The following is a 22,801-nucleotide window of genomic DNA, read 5'->3' on the forward strand; positions in this document are numbered from 1 at the left end:
CTAATGACACACACACACAGTTATAATCTTTTGTGTCTTTACTGAACACAGATATTAAATATTGACACTGCTGGTGGAAAAAGTAAGCGAACCCTCGGGTTTAATAAGTGGTGGAACCTTCTTTGGAAGCAGTAACCTCAAACAAGCTCTTGGACCAACAATCAAAAGCACAAACGTGTTGAGTTCGCAATAATAGAAAACTAGGAAAATCAGCAAATATTCACCTTGGAGAAGCTAGAATTTGTGATTTTTTGGCATTTTGGCTTAAAAAGGACTTAAACACTTAATTTTCTGTCAACAGAGTAATCGATTAATCAACTAATTATTTCTGTTCTGTAGATGTACTGTTGGTTTCTGGGTACCTATAGGGAAACATGTATTGGGGTCAATAGTAATAGTCATCCCATGGATGTTAATCAGCAGTAGTCCGATATTTGAGTAGTGGTGTGGGGGCAAAGACAATATTCATTGGACACCATTATAATACAGCTGCAGCACAGTTCACCTGACCAGTAAACTGTCACTGAGATTTGGACAAATGGAAGAGTTTGTGTTTGCTTGGCTGAATTTGACGTAAACTTTTTCACAAAGGTTTTATATTTCTGTCAAATGTGTTGTTACCTCTTTTTTATTTTTTATTATTAGAGATTTTGTTTTAGAGAATTTGTGCAATATTAAGTATAGGACGTTATTCCTTATGATTTCCATATTAGGTGTCTTTTAAATTGATTTTTGACCACTGCTAGGAAGATGATATATTTACCATAGACTGTCTAAAAAATTGTGTTGTTATCAGTTATGATATTTACATAATAAACCTAATATTTACCTAATAAATATCCTAATAAGTATCATTACCTAATAACATCTCAAATAATACACGTAATCCAATAAGTGATTTCATATAATAGTCATAATTCCTATACATTTCTTATACATTCAATACGTCAAGTAATTAAATGTATATTTCATTGATTTAACATGCATTATAAAAAATAAAAGATTGCTAAATAGCCATACCTTTGCAGTAACTTTATTTTTTATTTTGTGACTGCCTAAAATACAGCGCTACTGTATGCTCTCTGTGATCCATCCATACATTTAGAACGTACTGAGTGATGTACATGCCATGGACATCACCGTCTATGTTGTTCTTGAAAGTGCTGTGAATAAAGTTTTGACTTCTTCCGCTTACTCATCGCTCGCATTCAAATGTCTTTCCTGTTTCCTGCTGCGTCAAGTTAACGACAATACACACAAAAACCGGAAGTACACACGTTTGGTCTACCCTACACGATAGTAAAATATCTTAAAGAACAACACCGCCACCGCAGTGAGTTAAAGATTTTTTTCATTAAAGCTCCCTCTTGTCACACTCATTGTCTAATCGATTAATCAACTCAGTGTCACAGATCTAATGTTACTGTAATTCTTTGGATGACAGAAAACAGTTCAACACGAAAAACACCGGTGACAATGGTTTTATTTTGAAACGCATAAACAGGAAGTACGTGTCCATTCTGGGAAACGGACACTTCCTCTTTGTACACAACAGTAAGCTAGCTGCGCTGAGTGTGTGTGCTACAGCGTTATTCTCCTCTCTCCTGTGGCTGTAGCGGTCCATTAAAGATGAACACGGTTCTGTCCAGAGCTAACTCTTTGTTCGCCTTCTCCCTGAGCGTCATGGCAGCTTTAACCTTCGGCTGTTTCATCACCACAGCTTTCAAAGACAGAAGAGTTCCCGTGGACATCCACGTCTCCAAAGTCATGCTGTAAGACTCATCTGTAGCAGCTGTTAGCATCAAGTGTTTCCATGTATTTATGTTTTACTGATGCTTTCTTATGATGCACACAGTCAGTGAGCAGGTAGAGCCGTTTCTCAGATGTAGACAGACACAGACTGCAGACCCTGCTGCTGCTGGGTCAGGCTTCAGTCTGATGTGATCTGGGTTTGAGAGTCTCTGGTTGTGAGACTTTGTCGTAAACTCCTCGTCCCGGTCTTAAATTGGGAATTTAATCTGAAGTCAGAGGTGCTTGTAGAGTGATGGACGATGTTGAACTGATTTACTGGACATCTCAGTCTCACATCTGCTGATGGATTCGTGACACACAGGAAATACGGCAAACACGGCACATACGGGAAACGATCAAGTACCGAGAGCTGCTCTGACTCTTTTCTTGTTTATTTACTTCCTGACAGAACACTGAGGTCCAGTATACAGCCCACCTTCAGATGTGTGAAGCCTATATTTTGTATGTGAAAACACAATAACATAAAAATAAATTGTGATTTCATTGCGTGATCTCCATCTAGACCAGGTCTAGATTAAAAAAAACAAAACCCAAAAACATTTACACTGGTCAGATCTGGACTTGTTTACAGTTTCAAATTTATGATCTAGGATGAAAGCAGTGACATTTTTTCAACACTGACACGTGAAAAGTCAAAACATGTCAGTTTAACAAAAATCTGCTGCCCCCTTTAAAAGAACTAGAATGTAGTCAATGTGAACAGATGGACAACATGAGTAGAAACATTTCTAAGTGCTGGACAAAGGCAGCAGGACTTGCCTGAGGTTCTTGAAGATGTTTCACATCTCATCCAAAAGGCTTCTTTGGTTTCTAACTGACTGGTGGGGAGTCCAGGTATTTAACATCCTGTGGGATTGTTAACAGCTTGAGAGTCGTTTAGCAGGATTAACAGGATATTCCCAGGATTTTGTCAACAAGGTTAGAAAAAATAAAACTGGACTCAGATGAAACCTTGGTGTTCTACAGTGTCACTTCACTCTTCACATACATTCCCACAGCAGAAGCAGTAAAGACAGTAAGGACACCACTGCTGCAGGACAGCCCTCTGTCCAACAGGACCAACCTCAACCCAGACTGTGTATGTGCCCCGCTCAGCCTCTGCCTGACTACATCCACACAGAGGCACAGCTGTGCCATGAGCCCTGATCTCCTTCAGGGGAACTGCACAGTGTTACATGTGCCTGTCATAGAGCAGCAGCTCTGCTCTGCTTCAGTCTGGTTGCTGTGTTTTAAATTAGACTGTAGACTGGAGGCAAGTCTTCACTCCAGTCTCTGTCCTGTCCAGTTTCCTCCATCATGTCCCTGCATTCATGTCCCTTCTCTCTCTGTGTGTTGAACAGGAAGAACGTTGATGACTTCACAGGCCCCAGAGAGCGCAGTGATCTGGGTTTCATCACCTTTGACCTCTCAGCCGATATCCTTCATTCTGCTGCTGCTCAAAGTTACATGTACTGTAGTGCACAGTGTGGTACACAGTAGGTCTCATAGTAAGTGTCAAGCTGTTCCAGACAGACCAACAATAGAAAATGTCCACCCCTGGATTTAAACTGGGTGTGTGGAGCGGAGAACGTCTTAGGAACATGTTCTAGGTTTCGTATGTGAGATCATGTGTGTGATAGAGGAGAACTGAGGTCCATAAGAAACAGACCCATCTGTCCCATCTCTCTGGGAACCATTCTGTTCAGAGTGTAAGACAGAAGAGACCTGGACCTGTTCTGGTTCCTGCACAGGACTTATCCATAAAAGAAAATATCTTGTTTTCCTTAACTTTTCTTACATTTGCAGCCAATTTTTGACTGGAACGTTAAACAGCTGTTTCTCTATCTGTCTGCTGAGTACGCCACAAGGAGCAACGTAAGTCATGTTCACACGCGCACACACACACACACACACACACACACACACACACACACAGGCATGTTACCGGCCTTTCATCAAGAAGTGGAGTTATGATTGCGTCTGTCTGTATTTGCTTACGTTCACCATGTTCTTCAAATTAGAGCTGCGGCGATTAGTCGATTTAAAGAAAATTAATTGGCAACTTTTGTGTTTTTATGTTTTCAAGCAAACGTCGAACCTTTGATGGTTTCAGATCCTCAAATGTGAGAGTTTGACCTCAGCTTGTGCTCCAGGATGATGCAGTGGACATGTTTCCGTGTTTTCCTATGTTTTATACATCAGATGATCAATCAGAAAAAAATAATTAGCAGATTAATTAATAATAAAATAGTCGTTAGTTACAGTTGCACATTTTGTTAAAACTGTCCAAGCTGTTAAGTTAACTATATATTTATAGTGATTGATGGTGTTGTCTTGGACTGCATTATATTAAAATGTATTTGAATACCCTCCCCCCTCAGGTGTGATAATACATGTTGCATCAGATATGATTTTATTTTTCATGTGGCTGTTAACATTTGTCCAGATGACTTTACAGTTTTTCCACTTATCAATGGGCCAGTCACTCACAGATAAACTGAAAGTGAAATGAATGTTTGTGTGTGTGTCTGTCTCAGTCTCTGAATCAGGTGGTGCTGTGGGATAAGATCGTCCTTCGAGGAGAAAACACCAAACTGAACCTCCGAGACATGAAGTCTAAATACTTCTTCTTTGATGATGGGAACGGACTCAGGTGAGACACACAAATGCAAATGGAGCGTCCCCCTTAAAACTTGCCACTATCACTGTTAAATCTGAGGTGCTTCTTTCTGTGGGCTGCTTCTTCACTTTGTACATGTGTTCTGTGATGTGATTGGTTGACTGACCGTCATGTGTGTCTCATCTCCAGAGCCAATAAGAACATCACTCTGACCCTGTCGTGGAACGTTGTTCCCAACGCTGGAATCCTGCCTCTGGTGGCTGGAAGTGGACACGTCAGCCTCCCCTTCCCAGACGCATACGAGACCACAAAGAGCTATTAGACTGCAACAAACACACACCCAGCCAGTTTAACACACACTGTACACCCACTGATGAAACCAGAGAAGCACAGGAGCAAACGGATGACCAACACACACAGTACACTGGTTTTTCTTCATATATGGAAATGAAGTTTTGTTTGTAATAAAAGTTGGGATTGGAACATGTGTCTTTGTCAGGTTTTTTTAAAATGAGGAAAGAAACTAAATAAAGGGTCAGTTCATCCAAATAAAAAATGTTTTCACTCAGAAGAGCATTCTGTCTGTCTTTCTGATTTGAAAGAATTCTGATTAAAAGACAGTGACCGGGGTATTGGTCCATTTCTCAAGCAAGTCCCGGTGTCTTTGTACAGCACTCGGACATACCATGAGCTAAACTGAGAATCTTCACAGACACATATGGACACGGGTGTCCCTCCTCTGAACACATCCACTGTGACGCCTGGATAATTAACTGGACCAGCGACAGCTTCTGTGGAGGTTATTAATCAGTGATGAGGTTTGTGAATGAAAAGGTGAAAGTGCACGTGCAGTGTTTGAAGTTGGATTTACTGCTTTTCACTTCAGCAATAAATAAAACGGCTGCATCCAGCTGTACGTGTGTGTGTGTGTATGTGGTAAACATGATGCTGTCACGACTGAACAAATGCTACAGGTAGAAACTTTAACTCACATTTTTATTAAGTTTCACAATATGTTAGAAAAAAATGTACAAGTACAATGTCAAATGCCTGATTCTTTCTTAATGTGGCTGAAATATAAAAAAAAAATAAACACATATATGCATGGAAGTCACTGTACACACACAGAATACAATTCCCTAACCACCACTCTGGTTAAGCTCAGTCATCACATCTGGACGAACAGCATGTGTACATTCAATGATAGAGGGTGCTGAAGCATGTGAACCACAAAAATCTTTGGAGTCAGTGATTTAAGACTTTCTTAAGAAATATTCTGACATTCTGGAGAAAAGCTTATGTGTAAGATGAGAGGATTTGTGTAGCCTAGTTTAGCACAAAGACTAGCTGCTGCTAGCCTCGCCCCCGTTAACACAGGAAAAACATACACCTTCCAACCATGTCAGAGAGGTTTTTATTTACAGGTTGTACAAGAGGACACTGATTTTAGGATTTATTTTGGGTGTTAACTGCAGGTTTGCTGCTCTTCACATTCTGAAGAACAACACACACTAAAGGGTGAAAACATAAAATTAAAAAAAAAAAATTAAATCTGACAAAGCATCTCTTCTCCTCTCCTACAGCCAACCACGCGGAGATGTGTTTGCTTTTTAGTCCAGGCGCTGGATTAGCTTCTCCTCCATCATACAGTAGAGGGCGACGTGGGACAGGTCAGAGATGAAGGCGTCGCAGGCTCGTCTGCTGATGCCACTGCAGCCTCTGAGGTCCAGCAGAGTCAGGGAGGACAGACGCTTCAGGTAGGACAGACAGCCGTCTGTCAGCTCGTTACAGCCTGGACACACACACACACACACACACACACGCACACAGGCACACTTCATTATTTAAGACCTGTTTGATGCATGAACTATTTCTATTCTATTTATACTTCTTTATCAAACTCTGCTGCGTTTCATCCACCTCAGCTTGCTGGTGCTGCACAGCTGCATTCAGCAGCATTTCACTGTATGTGAATGAAAACTGGTGACTGACTCAGACAGTAACCTCTGGTATCTCTGCTCTCTGATTAAAGATCCATGTACAAAACATGGAGGTAAACAGCCTCCCATGTTCAGATGGGACAAATGACAGGTGTTAAAACAGTGTGTGAGCTGGAAGGCCAAAATAAAACTTGTGTGTTGATGGGTTTGTGTGCTCTGTCTCTCTCTGCGAGCTGGTGTTTCAATAAATCCAACAGAGTGAGGCGTCTCCTCTCTAACAGATCTTTTTCCCAGTTTATCTTTCATTCATATATCTATAATTTAAGCTTATTGTCATTGTCTTTAATCAAGACTTTCAGTTTGTGAAAATAACGTGAATCAATGAACCTTTGTTTGAACTTCTACCAAAGACCCAGCTAAATAAAAGGCCACGTGATGAATCAATGGATGCACCCACCTGCCAGTGTGAGCTCAGTGAGGTTGTTGCGGGTGTGAGTCCCGGCTGCAGCCAGCAGGGTGATGGATGAGTCTGTAATGCCCTTGCAGTGAGCCAGGTCCAGCCTCTCCAGCTGAGGCATGTGGCGCTGCAGCAGTCTCAGAGTGGACTCGCTGATGTCCAGACCGGACAGACGCAGCGTCACCATGTTCCTCAGTCTGCTGCGAGACGACTCTGAACCTACAGGACAGACAGAAAGGTGATGGAGGTTACAGGCTGCAGCTCAGCTCAGCGTGGTTTCAGTACAGGGTGGGATGAGAAAGACACTGTACACTGCTGGCTCACCACACCCTCTACTGCATCTCTCCTCCCATGGCTACCAAACTGGTGCAGGACAGGAATAACCCCAGTTTCACCAGTGTAACACTGTTGTGCACAGACACTAAAACAGAGCCTCAGGTGCACAGGTACTGAACTCTGCTGCTACTGACCAGGCGGGGTGATGATCTCTTTAATCTGGGTGTCTTTGAGACCTTCACACCAGCGCAGGTCCAGGAGTCGCAGGTAGGGTAGAGTAGGAGAGACCAGCGCTGACAGACAGGACCAGGACAGACCAGTGACGCTCAACTCCCTCAGACCTGAAAAACACACACAGACAGGTGGGTTAACGAGACATGTAGGGCCAGCAGGATGTGTGTGTGTGTGTGTGTGTGTGTGTGTGTGTGTTTATACCTGGGAGCCTGATGAGCAGGCAGTTGAGCTGCCTCTTGGCCAGGGGGGTCCAGGACAGGTCAAGAGAGGTGGGCTGGCGTTTGACGATGCCTGCCAGAGCCTGGTTACTGAGGGGACTGCACCGACTCACATCCACATGGCTCCACAGACGCTTGTCACAGCACCTGCATGGGACAATCAGACGGGGACGGGTTTATCTCAGCTTCTTGTCCACCGGCTGAGGACAAAGACTGTGTGTGTGTGTGTGTGTGTGTGTCCTGTCTGCAGAATAAGACTGTGAGACGTACCACTTGTACCAGGCCTTACAGACAGTCATGCAGGCCAGAAGCTCCGCTCTGCTCAAGTAGGTGAACACAGACACCCACACCTCCTTCTCCCCTCCTTTCTCATTACCCACGTCCTTAAAGGACGGCAGAGACAGCAGGGACGGAGGAGACAGGGAGGAGGATGCATGAGGAGCAGCTTCCTGCTCCTCTGAAGAGGACGCTGAGCGATCTCTGGTGCCTCTGTCGCCATGGTTACTCCGCAGACGCGGCCTATGAAATAACAAACAAAATATCACGTGTGGTTTACTGAACGTGCTCATTACCAAAAGCATCACACAATAACAATACTGTCATCGTCACAGGTTTACATTTTTTGATTGGTCGCCTGTCACAGGAGGGCGGTCTTATGTGACAATGCAGGAGAGACCAGACGTACGGAGGCTTTAAAAATCTGGATGCTCGTTAAGTGTTTAGGTTGTTAACCTAAATGAAGTGAAACCAAACACGTGGAGCAGTGGTGGTACAGCCTGCATCCTTTTCTTGGTGCAGCTGAAGAACATCTGTTGTACGTGTGGCCTGTTAGCTGCAGGGACAGCCAAAAGGTTTAGTGGGAATTAACCAGTAACATCTGAGCCATCACACACACACACTGTAAATGGGGGACTCATCCAGCATATAGATACTGTTTATTTGGTTTGTTTGTTTGTTTTGTAGCTAAAGTTGTATTGTAGCTAAAGTTGTTGCTGGGAAAAAGGACGAAAGGGAAACCCCTGACAAACCAAGTTGACGCTTGGTGGTGGACACAATCAGTCACTTGTTATCACAGGACACTTCTGAGAGGTAAGCAGTGGGATGAGACTGACTCTTTCAATTTGTCATTCAAGACTCTCCAACTGAATCTCTCAGTTTCAGCCCATATGAGCTGATGACTAACCATGAAGGTGGAGGCCTCCTACATCTGCAGCTGCTCAAGGAGAAGCCTCTACAGCTGAAGTCACTACTTCTGTTACACTGGCATGTAAGGTGAAGGGTGAAAACATGGCTGTGGCTGTGACCAGCTGAGCCATACAGAGTGCTGAAGATGAGGAGCTTGACTCTGGGTCATCATTCCTCTGATACTCTTTGCTGAGACTGTGATGGACGATGAATGATAACCATCGTCTCTGAAGTGTTTTTGTTAGTTTCTGTCCGTATCTATTTGTTAACCTCGACAGACTGAAACCTACTGGGCTCAGAGCAGAGTGGAGCTGGCCCAGCCACAGTCAGGTGACTGACAGTACAGGGAACAAGTGGTGTGACAGTCATGTGCGGAGCTCTACCTGCCGGGTCCTCTTGGGATTACGCCGTCTGCTGCGGTGTCAGTGCCCTTGAGTCGTGAAGGTTTGGACAGTGCTGTCTTTCTCTGGATGAAGGCCTGCTGACCACCAGCACCCACTGCACCTGTCCTCGGACCCATGGCTGCTTCCAGCTTTGGAACTATGGAGCCTGAAGAGCAGCAGCACGTTCCTGTTAGTTTAACTCATTCGTTCTTCTTCACGGTTCAGTTAGTGTTTGATTACACTGTAAATGTTGGGTCTTACCGGACTGTCTCTTGGCCTTGTGGGGGCGCTGTAGGGTCACAGTCAGGTAGGAGCCACTCAGCAGGTCATCATTCAGATCAGACACCAGGAGCACCGGGGGTTCTGGGTCTGAATCCCAGCACCCTTCTTCTTCCATTTCCTCCTCATCTTCCTCCTCTTCATCTTCCAGGGTGTCCATCTCCTCCTCTTCAGGGTCAAACTCCTGCCCCTCACTGTCCTCATCCTCATCTTCATCGTCGGTCCTCCGCCTCCTCCTTCGCCGATGATGCCGTCGTTCTTTGTCTCCGTCTTCGCTGTCCTCTTCCTCCTCCTCTTCCTCATCATCGTCGTCGTCGTCGTCATCGTCCGACTCCTCAGACTCATCTCCTCTTCGCTGCATCCTGGAGCCTCCCCGTAGCCTCACCCCCCGTCCCCTCCGTCCACTCTCCCTCATGCCCATCCCTCGCTTTAGCTTGAGGATGGAGGAGGAGCCAGGAGTCATGAGCCCTCCTCGGGCTCCTCTCTGGGCTGAGCCTCCTCTCAACAGGCCTCTCCTGTTGGCATTAAACCCTCTCCGGGCAGAGTGGCTCCCTCCTCGAGCGTGGAGAGCCATCTTTCTTCTCTGAGAGGCTGCAGAGACGGAGAGATGGATGAGACAGACCATCAGGTCAAAATAAATTCACCACAATCACAACAAAAGATATGTGAATGTCAAAGTAATTTTCATTCATTTTTTAAGACAGAAACCTTCATCATCATCATCAGAGGCAGAGTCATCTCCATCACGGCTGTGCCTCTGTCGTCGGTAAATCTTAGCCATACGAGCGTCCAGGAGGGAGGAAGATTTACGCTTCTGGATGTGCAACAGAAGGAAAGGTAGGATGAAGATATAAAAAAAAAGAAAAAAAAAAAGGAAGGAGACAGAAAATGAAGTAGAATGGTATCAAGAGAAAAACAGACACAAAAAAAACAAGTGTTTAGAGACCTTCATTCAGAAATATTCAGCATCTGAAAGTAGAAACAGAACAGTAAACACTCACCACTGGATGGCCTTCACCTTTGTCACCTTTAGCCTGCTGGAGGAGGAGAAGAAAAAAAAAAAAACATATCAGACATGACTTAAAGTGACAGTTAAATTGAACGTGTTTTTCTATGCTGTCACAGTGGAAAAGCCTGTGAAGGTCAAATACCTGTTTGTCTGTGATGCATTACATGAACAGTTTACCCTGAGCCGAGGTGCTTGCTATTGTGTACTAACAGTTATCTGTTACAGTATAGTGAAATAAACTTTAGATGTAACTAAGGTTGAATAAAGAGTCACAAAACAAGGGAAAGAACATGAAGTGATGCTGCTTATACCATGGACCAGACCAAAAGAAACTAAAAAAGAAAAAGTGATACAGATATTCTCATACAGAATATCTTCAACTATTAGTTTAAACCATTCATTGAACTGGTAACCACTAGTTAAATATATAACAGAGGTATATTTACTATAGTTATGGTACAAGTCAATACATCTTACACTGATATTACTCATTTTAATGTCCCAAACTACACAGCTGACCCAGAACCTGAAACCCTGAAGTTAAAGTAACTTTTTCAGAGAGCACCTCAGTGAAGTTGTACAGTGATACAATAGTGTTAAGATCACCAGCAGATTTTTTTTTTGGACATGACGACAAGAGAAAAGTCCAATATCAACACTCACTGAGCACTTTATGAGGAACGCCTGCTTATCATGCTATTATCCAATCAACCAATCAGGTCAGGAGCTTCAGTTCATGTTCACATCAATGAGGGGAAAAATGGGATCTCAGTGACTTTGACTGTGACATAAATGTTGGTTTGAGTGTTTGTGAAACTGCTGATCTCCAGAGAGTTTCTTCACACAACAGTCTCTAGAGTTTAACTCAGGATGGAGCCAGAAACAAAACCTCTGAGGACGGAAGCACCTTGTTGATGAGAGAGGTCAGAGGTCAGACTGGTTGGAGCTGACAGAAAGGCTACGCTAACACTTTACTACTGTGATGAACAGAAAAGCTTCTCAGGATGAACAACATGTCCAACCTCGAGGAGGAAGGACTACAACAGCAGAGACCACGTCAGGTGGTGTGATGGTGTGGGGAATGTCTTCTTGGTTCTCTTTGGGGCTTTAATACCAATCAGTCATGGTCTGAATGTCACAGTCTGTCTGAGTATTGTTGCTGACCATGTTCATCCCTTCATGGCCACAGTTCACCATCTTCTAATGGCTACTTCCAGCAGGATAATGCTCCATGTCACAAAGCTAAAGTCGTCTCAGACTGGTTTCATGACCATGACAGTGAGTTCAGTGAACCTCAGAGTCCTCCCCAGTCCCCAGACCTGAATCCAGTGGAACACATTTGGGATGTGGTAGAACAGGAGATTGGCAGCTTGAATGACGTGATGAATCATGTCAACATGGAGCAGAAGCTCAGAGGAAGGTTTCCAACATCTTGTGGAATCAATGAGAGTAAAGGGAGGAACTACCCAGTGTTAGTGTGGTGTTCCTAATAAAGTGCTCAGGAAGTCTATGTTTATTATTTAGGACTAACTGGCTCAACAGCTGTACCCATGGATTAGAAATCCTTGAACCCTTTTTCTCCGTTGGGAGCAGCGGGCTGACTGAATGATTAGCTCCTCTGACAACATTTCCCTGTTTACTGACAGACAGTCATTCAGTCACTGAAGAGATGGAAGAAGCAGCAAACAGGAGGGACAAGCAGACAGTGCAGGGTCACAAAACCAGGTCAACCAGGAAATGTTGACAGTCGAGTGAAGATGTCCACCGAGCAACAGCTTCTCTAACATCCTTCCTGACATTAAACACGTGGTGACTGATGTGTCAGGCAGTGCACTGGTGTCATTTATAATCTTCAGAGGATGCCTAATGTTTAAACGTTCTAAAAACCACTTATGTAAAACAAAGAAACTGACTGTAAAAAAAATCTGCACAAAGCTTTACAGCATGCACGCTGATTTTGGCAAAGCAAAAAACCTCTGCTTTTTTTTTTCTTCTATCTTCTTCGGTCAACTCAGACGACTTCATCTCAATCTAAACGGCAACTCTCAGTTCCCACAGGAGTCTTAACAGGCTGCACACTGTCCACTATGATGAGCTATGAGAAAAATAATAATAATAAAGTATGGAGAAGGGGAACAGGCACAGAAACCAACCTGAGGCAGCTCCAAAATGAAAACAGCTAACAGTCTGAGAGAAGAGGCACTATTCTTGACTGGATATGAAAACAGAATTCGTAAAAAGCAAATCATTCTCTGTCGGTAACACGATCACTGGGACAGTAAAATTTACATTAAGAGTTGTGTCTCTTCTCTTGAAAAAACATGGAAAGGAAAAAAAAAAAAGGGGGGGGGGGGGTGGCGTGCAAGCGACAGACGAGTGGATGTACGCAGAGCAGGCGGCACCTCTCACCAGTCTCGAGCTGATTGGCTGAGAAGGCAGAGGGGCCGCCACCAATAGAAGTGATGCTGAGGAGGAGGAAGAGCAGGAAGGAAGAGGAGGAGGGAAGAAGCCACAGCATACCACCTCCCCATCCTGCTGGGAGCCCACAGGACCCCCTATGGTAGCAGAGGGCCCGGGGCCCAGCCTGAGGACAAGGGGACCGTGGGGACGGATGAGCTGCTGGTGGCTGGCAGCCAACGATTCATCGCTGCCTGATGACTGACGGAGTTAAATTAAATTTAAAGTAAATCAAAATCAAAGCAACCGAAAAAAAAAAAAACAAAACAAAGAAAAAAAAAAAATCAAATAATGGAAACAGACAGGAGACACACAATACCCATTAGCTTTGACACACTGCAACCCAGTGTGTGTGTGTGTGAATGCCGGGCTGGTAGACTTAGCATGAGAGAGAGTGCAAGAGTTTGCAAAGAGAATAAGAAGAATTAGGAAACCCTGAGAGACTGTGTGTGTGTGTGTGTGTGTGTGTGTGTGTGTGGGTTTGCTAACAAGACGTTGTGTACCTCTGGGTCAGTGATTCCTTGGACACACTTTGGGCACTCCCAGCAGCTGGGCAGGTCTTTATTCACCACTCCTTCACCCTGAACCTGCATCAGAGGCAGATGCAGACAAATGATTAGAAAAAGGACAGATGAAGTAGAAGAAGAAGAAGAGAGGACATAAAAAAGGAGTTAAAAGAAAAGACTAAAACCCTGTGTATAGCTGCTAACCTATGTGAGGAAAGTTATCCTGATAAACGACAGCATCGAGTCCCACCCATCAGGAAGTTTTACGATGTCCGTCAGATGTTTAACTAACCTTCTGAGTGTTCCCTCAGTCTGGAGATCAGATCAGGCAGTGCTCAGTTCTGCCTTTATAATCACATTTCCAGCCAGGACACCTGAAGTGATGCACCACTGAGCAGAATTTACAACAAGTGTCCTGACAGATTGGACTGAGTACCTGATTAAATATATGGCTTTTTTGGTGTGTGATGCAGCTCATCTGGTCTTTTGTAATGTCACGGTCTCTGATGTTTAATGTCAAAAAGATAACATGTTACCGTGAGGCAGGCAGGGTGGACTATTTGCGCACAGTTGGAACACTCCATCAGGGTGAGAGACGGGTCTCCACTTTCCTCCTGATTGGGTTCTTTGCAGATCTCACACACTGCAGACAGAGGAAGGCCCGGCTGGAGGGAGCAGAGGCCAGGTTACAGAAACACACACACATTCAACAATGTGTGACTTAACAGATAAAGAAATTCCCAGTCACTTACAGAAAGACACTGTCGCAGCACACAGGTCTGCTTGAGCTTCCCCGGTCCTCCGAACTTCTTCATGTCTCTGCAGAAGTTACAGTCTCCGCACTCTGGTCTCATGCAGGCTTCACAGCGCTTACACCTGCAGAGACGGAAAACATAACAGCAGACAGAGAATCGCTGAAGACAGTCAGTCAAACACCTACACAATGACATGAATATGCAAGTCTTACAGTGATCTGTTCAAACAGTGACATCATGGGTTTCACATGCACACACACACACACACACACACACACACACACGCCTTGTTACCTGACCCTGCGCCGTCTCAGTACAGACATGGAGGAGGCTGGTTTCTGTGGTCGTGGGATGATGGGTGTGGTGGCCAGTTTAGGACGAGGAGGAGGTGGTGGAGGAGGGGGTGGCTGGTACCATGAGGGCTGGTGGAGGAGAGCAGAAAGGTAAGAACAATGGCTGAGGAAAAAAAAAAATATTAACAAAAGGAGGGAAAAAAAGGAATCAACACAAGTACAACACCCAGTTTTTTTCATGAACACTGGGCACAAACATCGTATATTTGATAAGTGATAGAACTATAACACCTCACAGTTATATGCCTCCACCAACCAGTCAGGTTGCAGTTTACATCCATCATGTAACACATGTAGTGAAGACTTTGAAGTAACTGGTACAAGTGAGCTAAATGTGGAAAAGAATCTATCTTTGATTTCCTCATCCGACTCGAGGGTCTGAGGATAGAAGATGATGTGATTTCGGGATATATGTAAATAAAACTGAGTCGACTTGACTTTGTTAAGCTCTGTTGTTGTTGTTCTGCTGTATGTCTACAGTGTTAGTGTAAGATCTCATTGAGAGAATCGACCATGAAAAGATTCCTCTCACCTGACAGCTTACTTACATACCTTGTTGTGATTCATGCTTGTCATGAGTTGGACGGATTATTGTGGATTCTCTTATTCAATTATTTCTCTCTCTGGACGTCCACGTCTGGTTAGCGAGTGGCAGCATTGTCATGGAGGTGCACATGTGACTTCCACTCAGTTAATCAGTTTAATTGGACTGTACCAAGTGTAACTGAGGAGAGGGGAGGCTTGATATGGGTCTTGTAGAGTTACTTCCTTGTTTGTTTTTTTCCCTGGTTCGTTATGTGTTTCTGTTGCACCAGGACTGCCTATCTAGAATATTAGCTTCATTTGATATCATCTGATGATATTTATTTGATATAAATAAACTGAAGATAATCCAGCATTGTCACACCAAACATTGTCTGTATGTGGGCTGCAGGAAACCTCTCAGCTGCACCATCACCTTCAGAAAACAGAGATCTGGAAATCTGCCTGGGCTGATACTGCTCTTACTTTTACTATTTTAGACACCTGAGCAGGCAGCTAGCATCCTTGTGGGTTTACTTTCCACCACAAACCCAACAAGACAATATAAACTGTTGCTTATGAGTAACAAGAACATAAAAATCCAATCTGTGTTTTATTATTTTTTTTCCCTTCTGTCCAAAACCAAATGTTTGAGGATTCATTACCAACATTAACAACCTTTCTTCCAAGTATTATTTAATTCAAAGCCTCATTACCATCAGATCTGTACGACATCCACATCATGCATGTAAAGGACATCCAGTTGCCTTTGACTTAACACTTGTACCTATACCAGTCTGCTGCTTACCCTCTTTGGCCACTTGATGATGGGATTTCCTGTGTAGGACAGTTTGGGAATGTCATTGGCGTGTTCTTTCAGTAGTGCCTGCACGACAGAAGAGGAAACAGGGGAAAAGACTATCACTGTCAACAGGACAACATCAGATATCAACGAGAAAAGTGTTAACACACACACACACACACACACACACACACACACACACACACGGAGCAGTCATACCTTGATGTGTGTAATGAGCGCCGGGGCATTGTGTATCCCTGCAGGCACACACTTCTTGTTGGAGGGCAGAGTCTCCAGTTTACCCAGCAGGTTCCACAGCCCCTCCAGCTCAAGGGGAGTCAGATGTGTTCTGGCTGCAGACTTGTCAGACTGCTGCTCTGAAGCCTCTTCATCACTGCCTCCATCCACCTCCTCCTTCACCTGCTCACCAGCTGGATCTGGGCCGGGCGGCTTCTTCAGGCCTGACAGAAGCAATAAGACACACATTAGATCTCCAGAAAACATCACATCTCCATAAAGTACACCCCCCCCCTCCCCCTCCCTAATGTACGTCTGAGTTCATACCAATGCCCAGCGAGTGTTTCTGAAACTCTGGTGTGAGGTAGGAGGTCTTGGTCAGGCTGAAGACGTAACGCTCCAACACGTACCAGCACATCTCGTAGTAGAAGGGGTAACGAAATTTCACTGGAACCTGCAGAGGAGGTGAAAGAGAAAGAATTTTTGTAGTGTCAGATTTTGTGCAATGTGTAAAATGTATTCTGGAATATGTGCAAATCCATTTGTGTTCTGTCTATCTTACACTTGATCTTCTGTTTGCCCTCTGCATCTCACACACACACACACACACACACACACACACACACACACACACACAGCTGCAATCACTTGTGCCTTGTATGCAGGTGTTTGGTATCACAGAAGTTTTAGTGTTTGGTATCTTAGAAGTTTAAAAAAAAAAAAAGAAAAAAAAAGAAAACCAAACAAAAGAACCCCAGTTTTCGTTAAAAACAAGATGTAACTGAGGGGGACAAATTGTGATACATGTGGGACAAACAGAGACCCTATTAGAGGTCAAGGCCTGTTAAATCCCAGGAAAAAAGATAGATTTGACATAAGTTTTGACAGCAATAAAAACGCACCAACCAAACAAAGGGAAAAAGAAAAGGACATGGCCAATCACGCCCAGAGGTGTCCCCGAGTTTGGGTACAACCCACCGTATAAAATATGATGTATTTTTTGGTGAGTTTTCAGATTTCCTGCAGGACTTCTCATGCTTTTAGACTCTGTGCTTGTAGAATAAAGCTTTCTGGACTCAGCCTCTCTGATCTCCTGTATCTGATTGACTCTGTGCATTTTCTCTGAAGAAGACTTGAACACTTAGAAATTTGAAGAAGATAAAAATTTAAGAGAGTAACAGATTAAGGTGTTGACTTGGACTCAGCTTCAACTGGCCCACAGCTGGGTCTACAGCCTGGCCTGAAAAATCCACATCAATTTCCAGATCAGTCAATCCCCATCATTTACAGCGTCCAGGCGAGTGTGTCTGCACCTACCCGCGTTCGGTCCTCTATGTTACAGATGTTCAGCTGCATAGGGATGTTGAAGCTGTGCAGGAAGTTTCCTCCAAACACCATAGAGTCCACAGGGGTGTAGACGGCATGAATCCAACCTGGGTTTAACACGCACGTTAATATTCTATTTCTGTCACACCACTGAAATCATTCAGCATGTCGTGAGCGTGTGAGTGTGTGTATGAGACCTGAGGGTATGATGAAGGTGCAGCCCTGCTTCAGTTCGACCCTCTGGCAGTCCGATGCTCGGTCTCCCAGGAAAACGTCTCCCTGTTTCCCCGACAGCACCCAGTTCTCATACAGCTCCAGGTTCTGGGGGGTGGGAGGAATCAGCCAGAACACCTGAACAACACACACCTGCCGTTAGAAACAAACTCCACACTGCGTTTACCGAGCAGAACAGAAATCATTTGTCCCCTCACACTCAGTTTTTTTTTTTTTTTTTAATTATATAACTTCCCACCTTGCTCCCTCTCAGTATGTGATACCACACTGAGGTCCCTCCAAAGTCAATGTGAAAGTCAGTGTAGCAGCCCTCGACACTCATCAGACAGTATCTGCACAGACACAACAACGTTTCCATTCAGACGTCAAGTCAGTCACATCAATGAATTCATTTGGAAAACAAATGAATTAGGTTCACTAATGAATGATATTTTTCTCTCCTGTGACATCTGACTCCAGAGAAAAGTGGACATGGGGGACTTACTTCTGTACTTTGGGGTACTGCATGTCATTGATAGAGTTTGTTGAGTCTCTCTGTCTCTCTTTCAGGTGGCGGGGCCACATGTTGTCCACCCAGTCTATCAGATCCACCTAAACACACACAAATACAACACAAGGGGAAAAAGACAGACAGTGAGACAGAAAGAGACAGACAGAGAGACGCAAGGAAACAACTTTACTTTTTCTCAGTTCAAATATTTTCAGTTCAAATTACTACTTCGAGAGCACAGAGCCTCACACAGACCATGTCTCTGTCAGCATGGGCTGTGTATAAATGTATAATACATAGAAACAGGAGCCCTTCATGAAGTGTGTGGACGTACTGTGGCAGGTCTCTTGACCAGGTTCTCCAGCTTGGTGTGGCTGAACTCCAGGCTGATGACGTTATAGAGCTTCTCTCTCTGAGACGGAGGGGTCTCATAGTAACGTGTCCACTGGGCCATGGACATCTCTGTCCCCTTCTGAGTGCTCACGTCCATCACGTCTATCATACGTCTGCTGCCTGTGAGCAGTTCATTAGCAATGATTAGTCAGAGCATGTCAGAGAAAAAAAAGGTGGTTATTTTCAATATGTTATACATGTATACACGTGTATGTCTCACTTTAACATACAACAAATGTCTTAATCAAGCTGTTTGTTGATTGACAGAAAATTGAACAGATCATTTTGATGGAGAACTCATCACATTTAGTAATTCATCAAGTAAAACTATAAAACATGAGCTGATTCCAAATGCCTGAATGTGCAGATTTATTTACATGTCATGCTACTGCAAATCAAATACTTTACTCTCTCTGATCTCAGTCTCACCGTCTCATTCAAGGACATTTCGCTGCCAAGGTTGAACCTGAGACTCGTAACAGTCTCTAATTAATTAAAGGAAGAAAACTCAAAGTTCATGCGTGACGTCTTACCAACAAACATCTTGACGTCATTGACACTGAAGTCAGGATCGGGCATCCTGCAGAAAGACCAGCGGTTACTTAACACATTACAGGGCTTATATCGCTTGGGGTTTACAAAGCAGTCGGGCAGATGTAGATGAGGAGAAGAGAGGATGAAGAGAAAAATAAGAGAGGGCACCTACTTGATTCCCAGTCCATCAGACTTCTCAAAGATGATCGGGTCCCTCAGACCGCCTCTCTGGATGAACTCATATGTCAAGTCTAAGAAATACAAAAAACATCAAGTCTTTTTCATCTGTTCTATTTAGTTTTTTTAAAGTCATTCACTGCTGGCTGTTTCATTTGTTATGATTCGAAACTAAAACTGGTGGTCTCAACCCACAGTGACACGGCAGACAAGCAGATCTGATGGTACGTGGCATATTTCAAACTTCCATCTGTGTGTCAGCTGTAGAGAGGCAGCGATGCCAAATAGTCTTAATGTCTTACGGCTGTTGTCAGGCAACTGTTAAAGTTAAACTCTGTCACTGCTTAATTAATAAAAACTCCTTTTCTTATTCCAACTTGAGGCAGCTTTCCATACACGAACAATATGAACCTCACTGAATGTGCTCGCCTACCTTTTCCCTCCATACGAACGACCCGGTCAGAGTTGAACCTCTGACTGTTGACCTTCTCCTCCAGATCAAACATCCTCCTTCCATCAATCTCCTCATCCGAGATACCATCGTCATGGTAACGCCGCCGGGTACCAGCCCGCTAAAGAAGGAAACAGGACGGTAGATGGGTAAAAATACAGTAAGAGGCATGGTAAAGACAGGTGACAGAGAAAGGATAAATGGTGGAAGGAAGAGACAATCAAACCAGGACCAAATCTGACAACTACACTTGTGACATTAAAGCTGGATTTTCCACTTACCTGGACATTCCTCTGAACAAACAAACATTTAGACAGCATTCATCTCTAAATATTGACTGCATATTAAACAACAACCAGAGTGGGGAGAGGTTAAACCCCATAAGCACTGAAAAGCATGTGTTCAGCTGTGACCGTGCAAACGTTGAGTTGAAAACAAAACCATAACACAAAGACAGATGAAAGCGCACATCAGGGACTGTTACTAAGCAGATGACCTCTTCTTTTCCATTATAAAATGTGCTTCCCCTCAAACAGACTGGTAGAAAATCATCTTCGCATTCATTTCAAACATTGGCACGAACTGATGGAGAGAGCGTGCTGCTTCAGAGGGTCTGCTGGGTCGTGACAGGTGGGTCACGGAGGTCATCCCAGGCTGAGCCCCCTTTCACACACAAAGCTCCTCAGAAGCGAACATGCTTGACTGGATCAGGCAGGTGAGCTCACACTGCCTCAACCTTCTCCACACACCACACCCCCCTCTACAGGCACACTTCAGCAAACATACGCTGATACCAATGTAACTACAGTGAGCTGAGATTTATTTATCTTGGTTCATCATGTAACAGTTAAATTAAATCATGTTTCAGACTTCATTTGTTACACCTCCATTAGGATAACAGGCATATTTTCTACTCCCCCACCCCAAACATGATTCATACACACAGTGGGAGCTGGGCAGTCACAGCACAGCATGTAAATAAAAACCAAAAGCTTCAAAATAAAGTTGCACTGCACTGTTCTAAACCACAAACCCGGGCCTGGGGCTGAACTTGTGTGGGATTTGTGTTCATTTATACCAGACCGGGTCCCTGTTTTTATATCTTGCCATGATTAACTACAAACTGTACACAGAACATGAAAGAAAACACACACAGCATCCAATTCTTGTATATGACCTAACCTGTGAAAGCCCTGCTGATAAAGAAAAAAGGTTGGCCACATTCACTGTAAACTTACCAGCCTTTTGCTGTACCGTGGCTTGGAATCATCCATTATCACTGGAAAACCGAGCTTGATCCAAGCAAACGCCGACGCAGAGTACAGATTAGACTAGAGCCATCGGACCAGAGCTACGGTGTACCTGAACGCCACATGGCTCCACCGGATAGTAAACAAGCAGCAGGAAGGCGTGTGTTCACGTGCGCTGCCAGTCAACAGCAGAAAAGTGACTGTCTTCTGAGCTCCCTGCTCAGATAACATTAACGGAGACGACGGCACGGTCTTTGTTGGCTTTGCAGAGCTCTACACCTCATCTAGGTTTAACGTTTATCGCTCCTAGTCTAAGCTTTCTTTACATTCACCTACTGTTGACACACATTTGATGAATCAACAGAATGTGGGAAGCTTAATGTACGGTCCCGACAAATTAAAAGAAGCTAACTACAGTCTTACAGTGATTGGAAGTATGAATTTACAGAAAATGATTGTTATCAAAGCATCCAGACTCTCTGAATACTCGAGCTTTGTTCTTTGCCTTCTCCATTCCTAGTCGTGTTAGCTCTTTGGAAGACGTCCTGCTTATAACGATAGCAAACTCAACATGAACTGAAGTCGTATTAAAACACCCACACTGAAATATCTCCCATAACCTGCGACAAAAGGACGTAATATGTTGCTGCTTGTATTACTGCCATAGTATAAAGTTAATGCGGTCTCCGAACAGCCGCCATTTTCGATCCCATCACAAAACATCACCATGTCCCGCCCACAAACCGACATTAGACCAATCACAGATTTGTCGGCAACGCATTCATTGGACTACAGCAGTGTCACTCACGTGAAAGATTTGTAAACTGTGATTGGACAAGAGGCGCATAAAGGAGCTCGCAAGCTACCAATAGCAACACAATTCCAAAACAACCTTATACCTTATTGGTTAATATCTCCCACTGACGTTAACTAGTGGACAAACACACAATCAGTCAAGAGAAGTAGCCAATCACGAAATAATACACCACAGTGCCCACCACCCCATTACCCAATATAACTAGTCATCACTAAGAAATAATCCAAATTGCCTTAAATATAAGTCGTTTTACAGTCCTTACCCCCATATTCACACAGGTCCGTCCGCTTCCAAGCACCTGCACGGATCCGAGACGTGTGACGTCTAATACGTCCTGTGTTTTCCCTCCTAAAGGCTCACATCGCAGAGACACGTTTTGTTGCCTCCACCTCAACGAGGAAGTGCCCGCAAGTCCATAAATGGAAGTGCACTTCGAGCAAACGCTTGTGGATTGGCTGGAAAATGTTGCATGGCTCCTGTGATTGGTGGCAGAGACTTGTCTTTCAAACACGCACAGCTAGAATACGGCGAGCGAAAGGAACAAGCCAAACGCGCTACGAACTGAGCGAAATGTAAATGATCAGTCATATGCAAAATTAATAACAGGTTCATTTTATTTTCGGCAAGAGGTGGACAGAGCTACAAAAGACGTGGCTTTTACAACAGAATGATTCCCCTTATAAACTGCTACGAAGTGACAGGCTGTAAATAATCTACGCAGCAAGAGGACACACACACAATCACACTACGTTATCCAAAATTGTCACACAAGCTAATAAGTGGCCACTGCTGATTTAACCATGGTTGACCAGTAGTCCTATCTAATTTCCAACCTGTCCCCTAGATTCCACACTTCAGACTCAGCACATATTGTTTTTGAATTATTATAAGATTTTAAGATTGTTTAAATTTTCATGTCTCCGTTTAGCCAGCTGAAAACCTGGGTAAGAACACAAATGCATTCAAGTAAAAAATAAATAAATAAATAATAATAATACAGCTAAACTGACCAACCCAGGTTGTAAGTAGAAAGATGTCATGCCATCTTATTTTTGAGACAAATATTTTATCCATTTAATTTTGCTGACACTAAGTTGTAGACTGC

The 22,801-nt window shown here is 43.9% G+C and overlaps 2 protein-coding genes across 3 annotated transcripts; one reads left to right on the top strand and one right to left on the bottom strand.

Moving 5' to 3' along the window:
• Positions 1-1,533: 1,533 nt before the first annotated feature.
• On the top strand, positions 1,534-4,894 carry spcs3 (signal peptidase complex subunit 3). Its single transcript, XM_041036769.1, has 5 exons — positions 1,534-1,772; positions 3,153-3,226; positions 3,590-3,666; positions 4,329-4,444; positions 4,601-4,894. The coding sequence occupies exons 1-5, from the start codon at positions 1,630-1,632 to the stop codon at positions 4,731-4,733; spliced, it is 543 nt and encodes a 180-aa protein (XP_040892703.1). The 5' UTR covers positions 1,534-1,629; the 3' UTR covers positions 4,734-4,894.
• Positions 4,895-5,395: 501 nt separating this feature from the next.
• On the bottom strand, positions 5,396-22,091 carry kdm2aa (lysine (K)-specific demethylase 2Aa). 2 transcript variants are annotated; one of them, XM_041036734.1, is made up of 25 exons: positions 21,959-22,091; positions 19,612-19,750; positions 19,174-19,252; positions 19,001-19,047; positions 18,409-18,587; positions 18,069-18,175; positions 17,823-17,916; positions 17,548-17,701; positions 17,342-17,457; positions 16,352-16,478; positions 16,007-16,248; positions 15,794-15,871; positions 14,405-14,532; positions 14,108-14,231; positions 13,892-14,020; positions 13,353-13,436; positions 10,385-10,420; positions 10,092-10,197; positions 9,366-9,974; positions 9,105-9,270; positions 7,807-8,055; positions 7,520-7,683; positions 7,279-7,425; positions 6,809-7,027; positions 5,396-6,203 (listed from the first exon to the last, which is right to left on the bottom strand). In XM_041036734.1, exons 1-25 carry the CDS (start codon positions 21,962-21,964, stop codon positions 6,022-6,024), a joined length of 3,711 nt encoding a protein of 1,236 aa, XP_040892668.1. In that variant the 5' UTR covers positions 21,965-22,091; the 3' UTR covers positions 5,396-6,021. The 2 variants fall into 2 exon arrangements, with proteins under 2 accessions (XP_040892668.1, XP_040892667.1); XM_041036733.1 differs by lacking the exon at positions 21,959-22,091 and adding an exon at positions 20,868-21,541.
• Between the last annotated feature and the right edge of the window lie 710 nt (positions 22,092-22,801).

This window comes from Toxotes jaculatrix, chromosome 4 (assembly GCF_017976425.1).
Source record: "Toxotes jaculatrix isolate fToxJac2 chromosome 4, fToxJac2.pri, whole genome shotgun sequence".
NCBI lineage: Eukaryota > Metazoa > Chordata > Actinopteri > Toxotidae > Toxotes > Toxotes jaculatrix.

What these genes read in the sequence shown, in the direction of transcription:
- spcs3 (XM_041036769.1), top strand. Translation starts at nt 1,630, where the DNA reads ATGAACACGGTTCTGTCCAGAGCTAACTCTTTGTTCGCCTTCTCCCTG. An exon ending in CACGTCTCCAAAGTCATGCT is followed by an intron (nt 1,773 to 3,152) that starts GTAAGACTCATC and finishes TGTGTTGAACAG; the next exon opens with GAAGAACGTTGATGACTTCA. An exon ending in AGTACGCCACAAGGAGCAAC is followed by an intron (nt 3,667 to 4,328) that starts GTAAGTCATGTT and finishes TGTCTGTCTCAG; the next exon opens with TCTCTGAATCAGGTGGTGCT.
- kdm2aa (XM_041036733.1), bottom strand. Translation starts at nt 20,903, where the DNA reads ATGGATGATTCCAAGCCACGGTACAGCAAAAGGCTG. An exon ending in ACATAGAGGACCGAACGCGG is followed by an intron (nt 16,479 to 17,341) that starts GTAGGTGCAGAC and finishes CCTCCTCTGCAG; the next exon opens with GTTCCAGTGAAATTTCGTTA. An exon ending in TCCACCCTGCCTGCCTCACG is followed by an intron (nt 13,437 to 13,891) that starts GTAACATGTTAT and finishes CCTCTGATGCAG; the next exon opens with GTTCAGGGTGAAGGAGTGGT.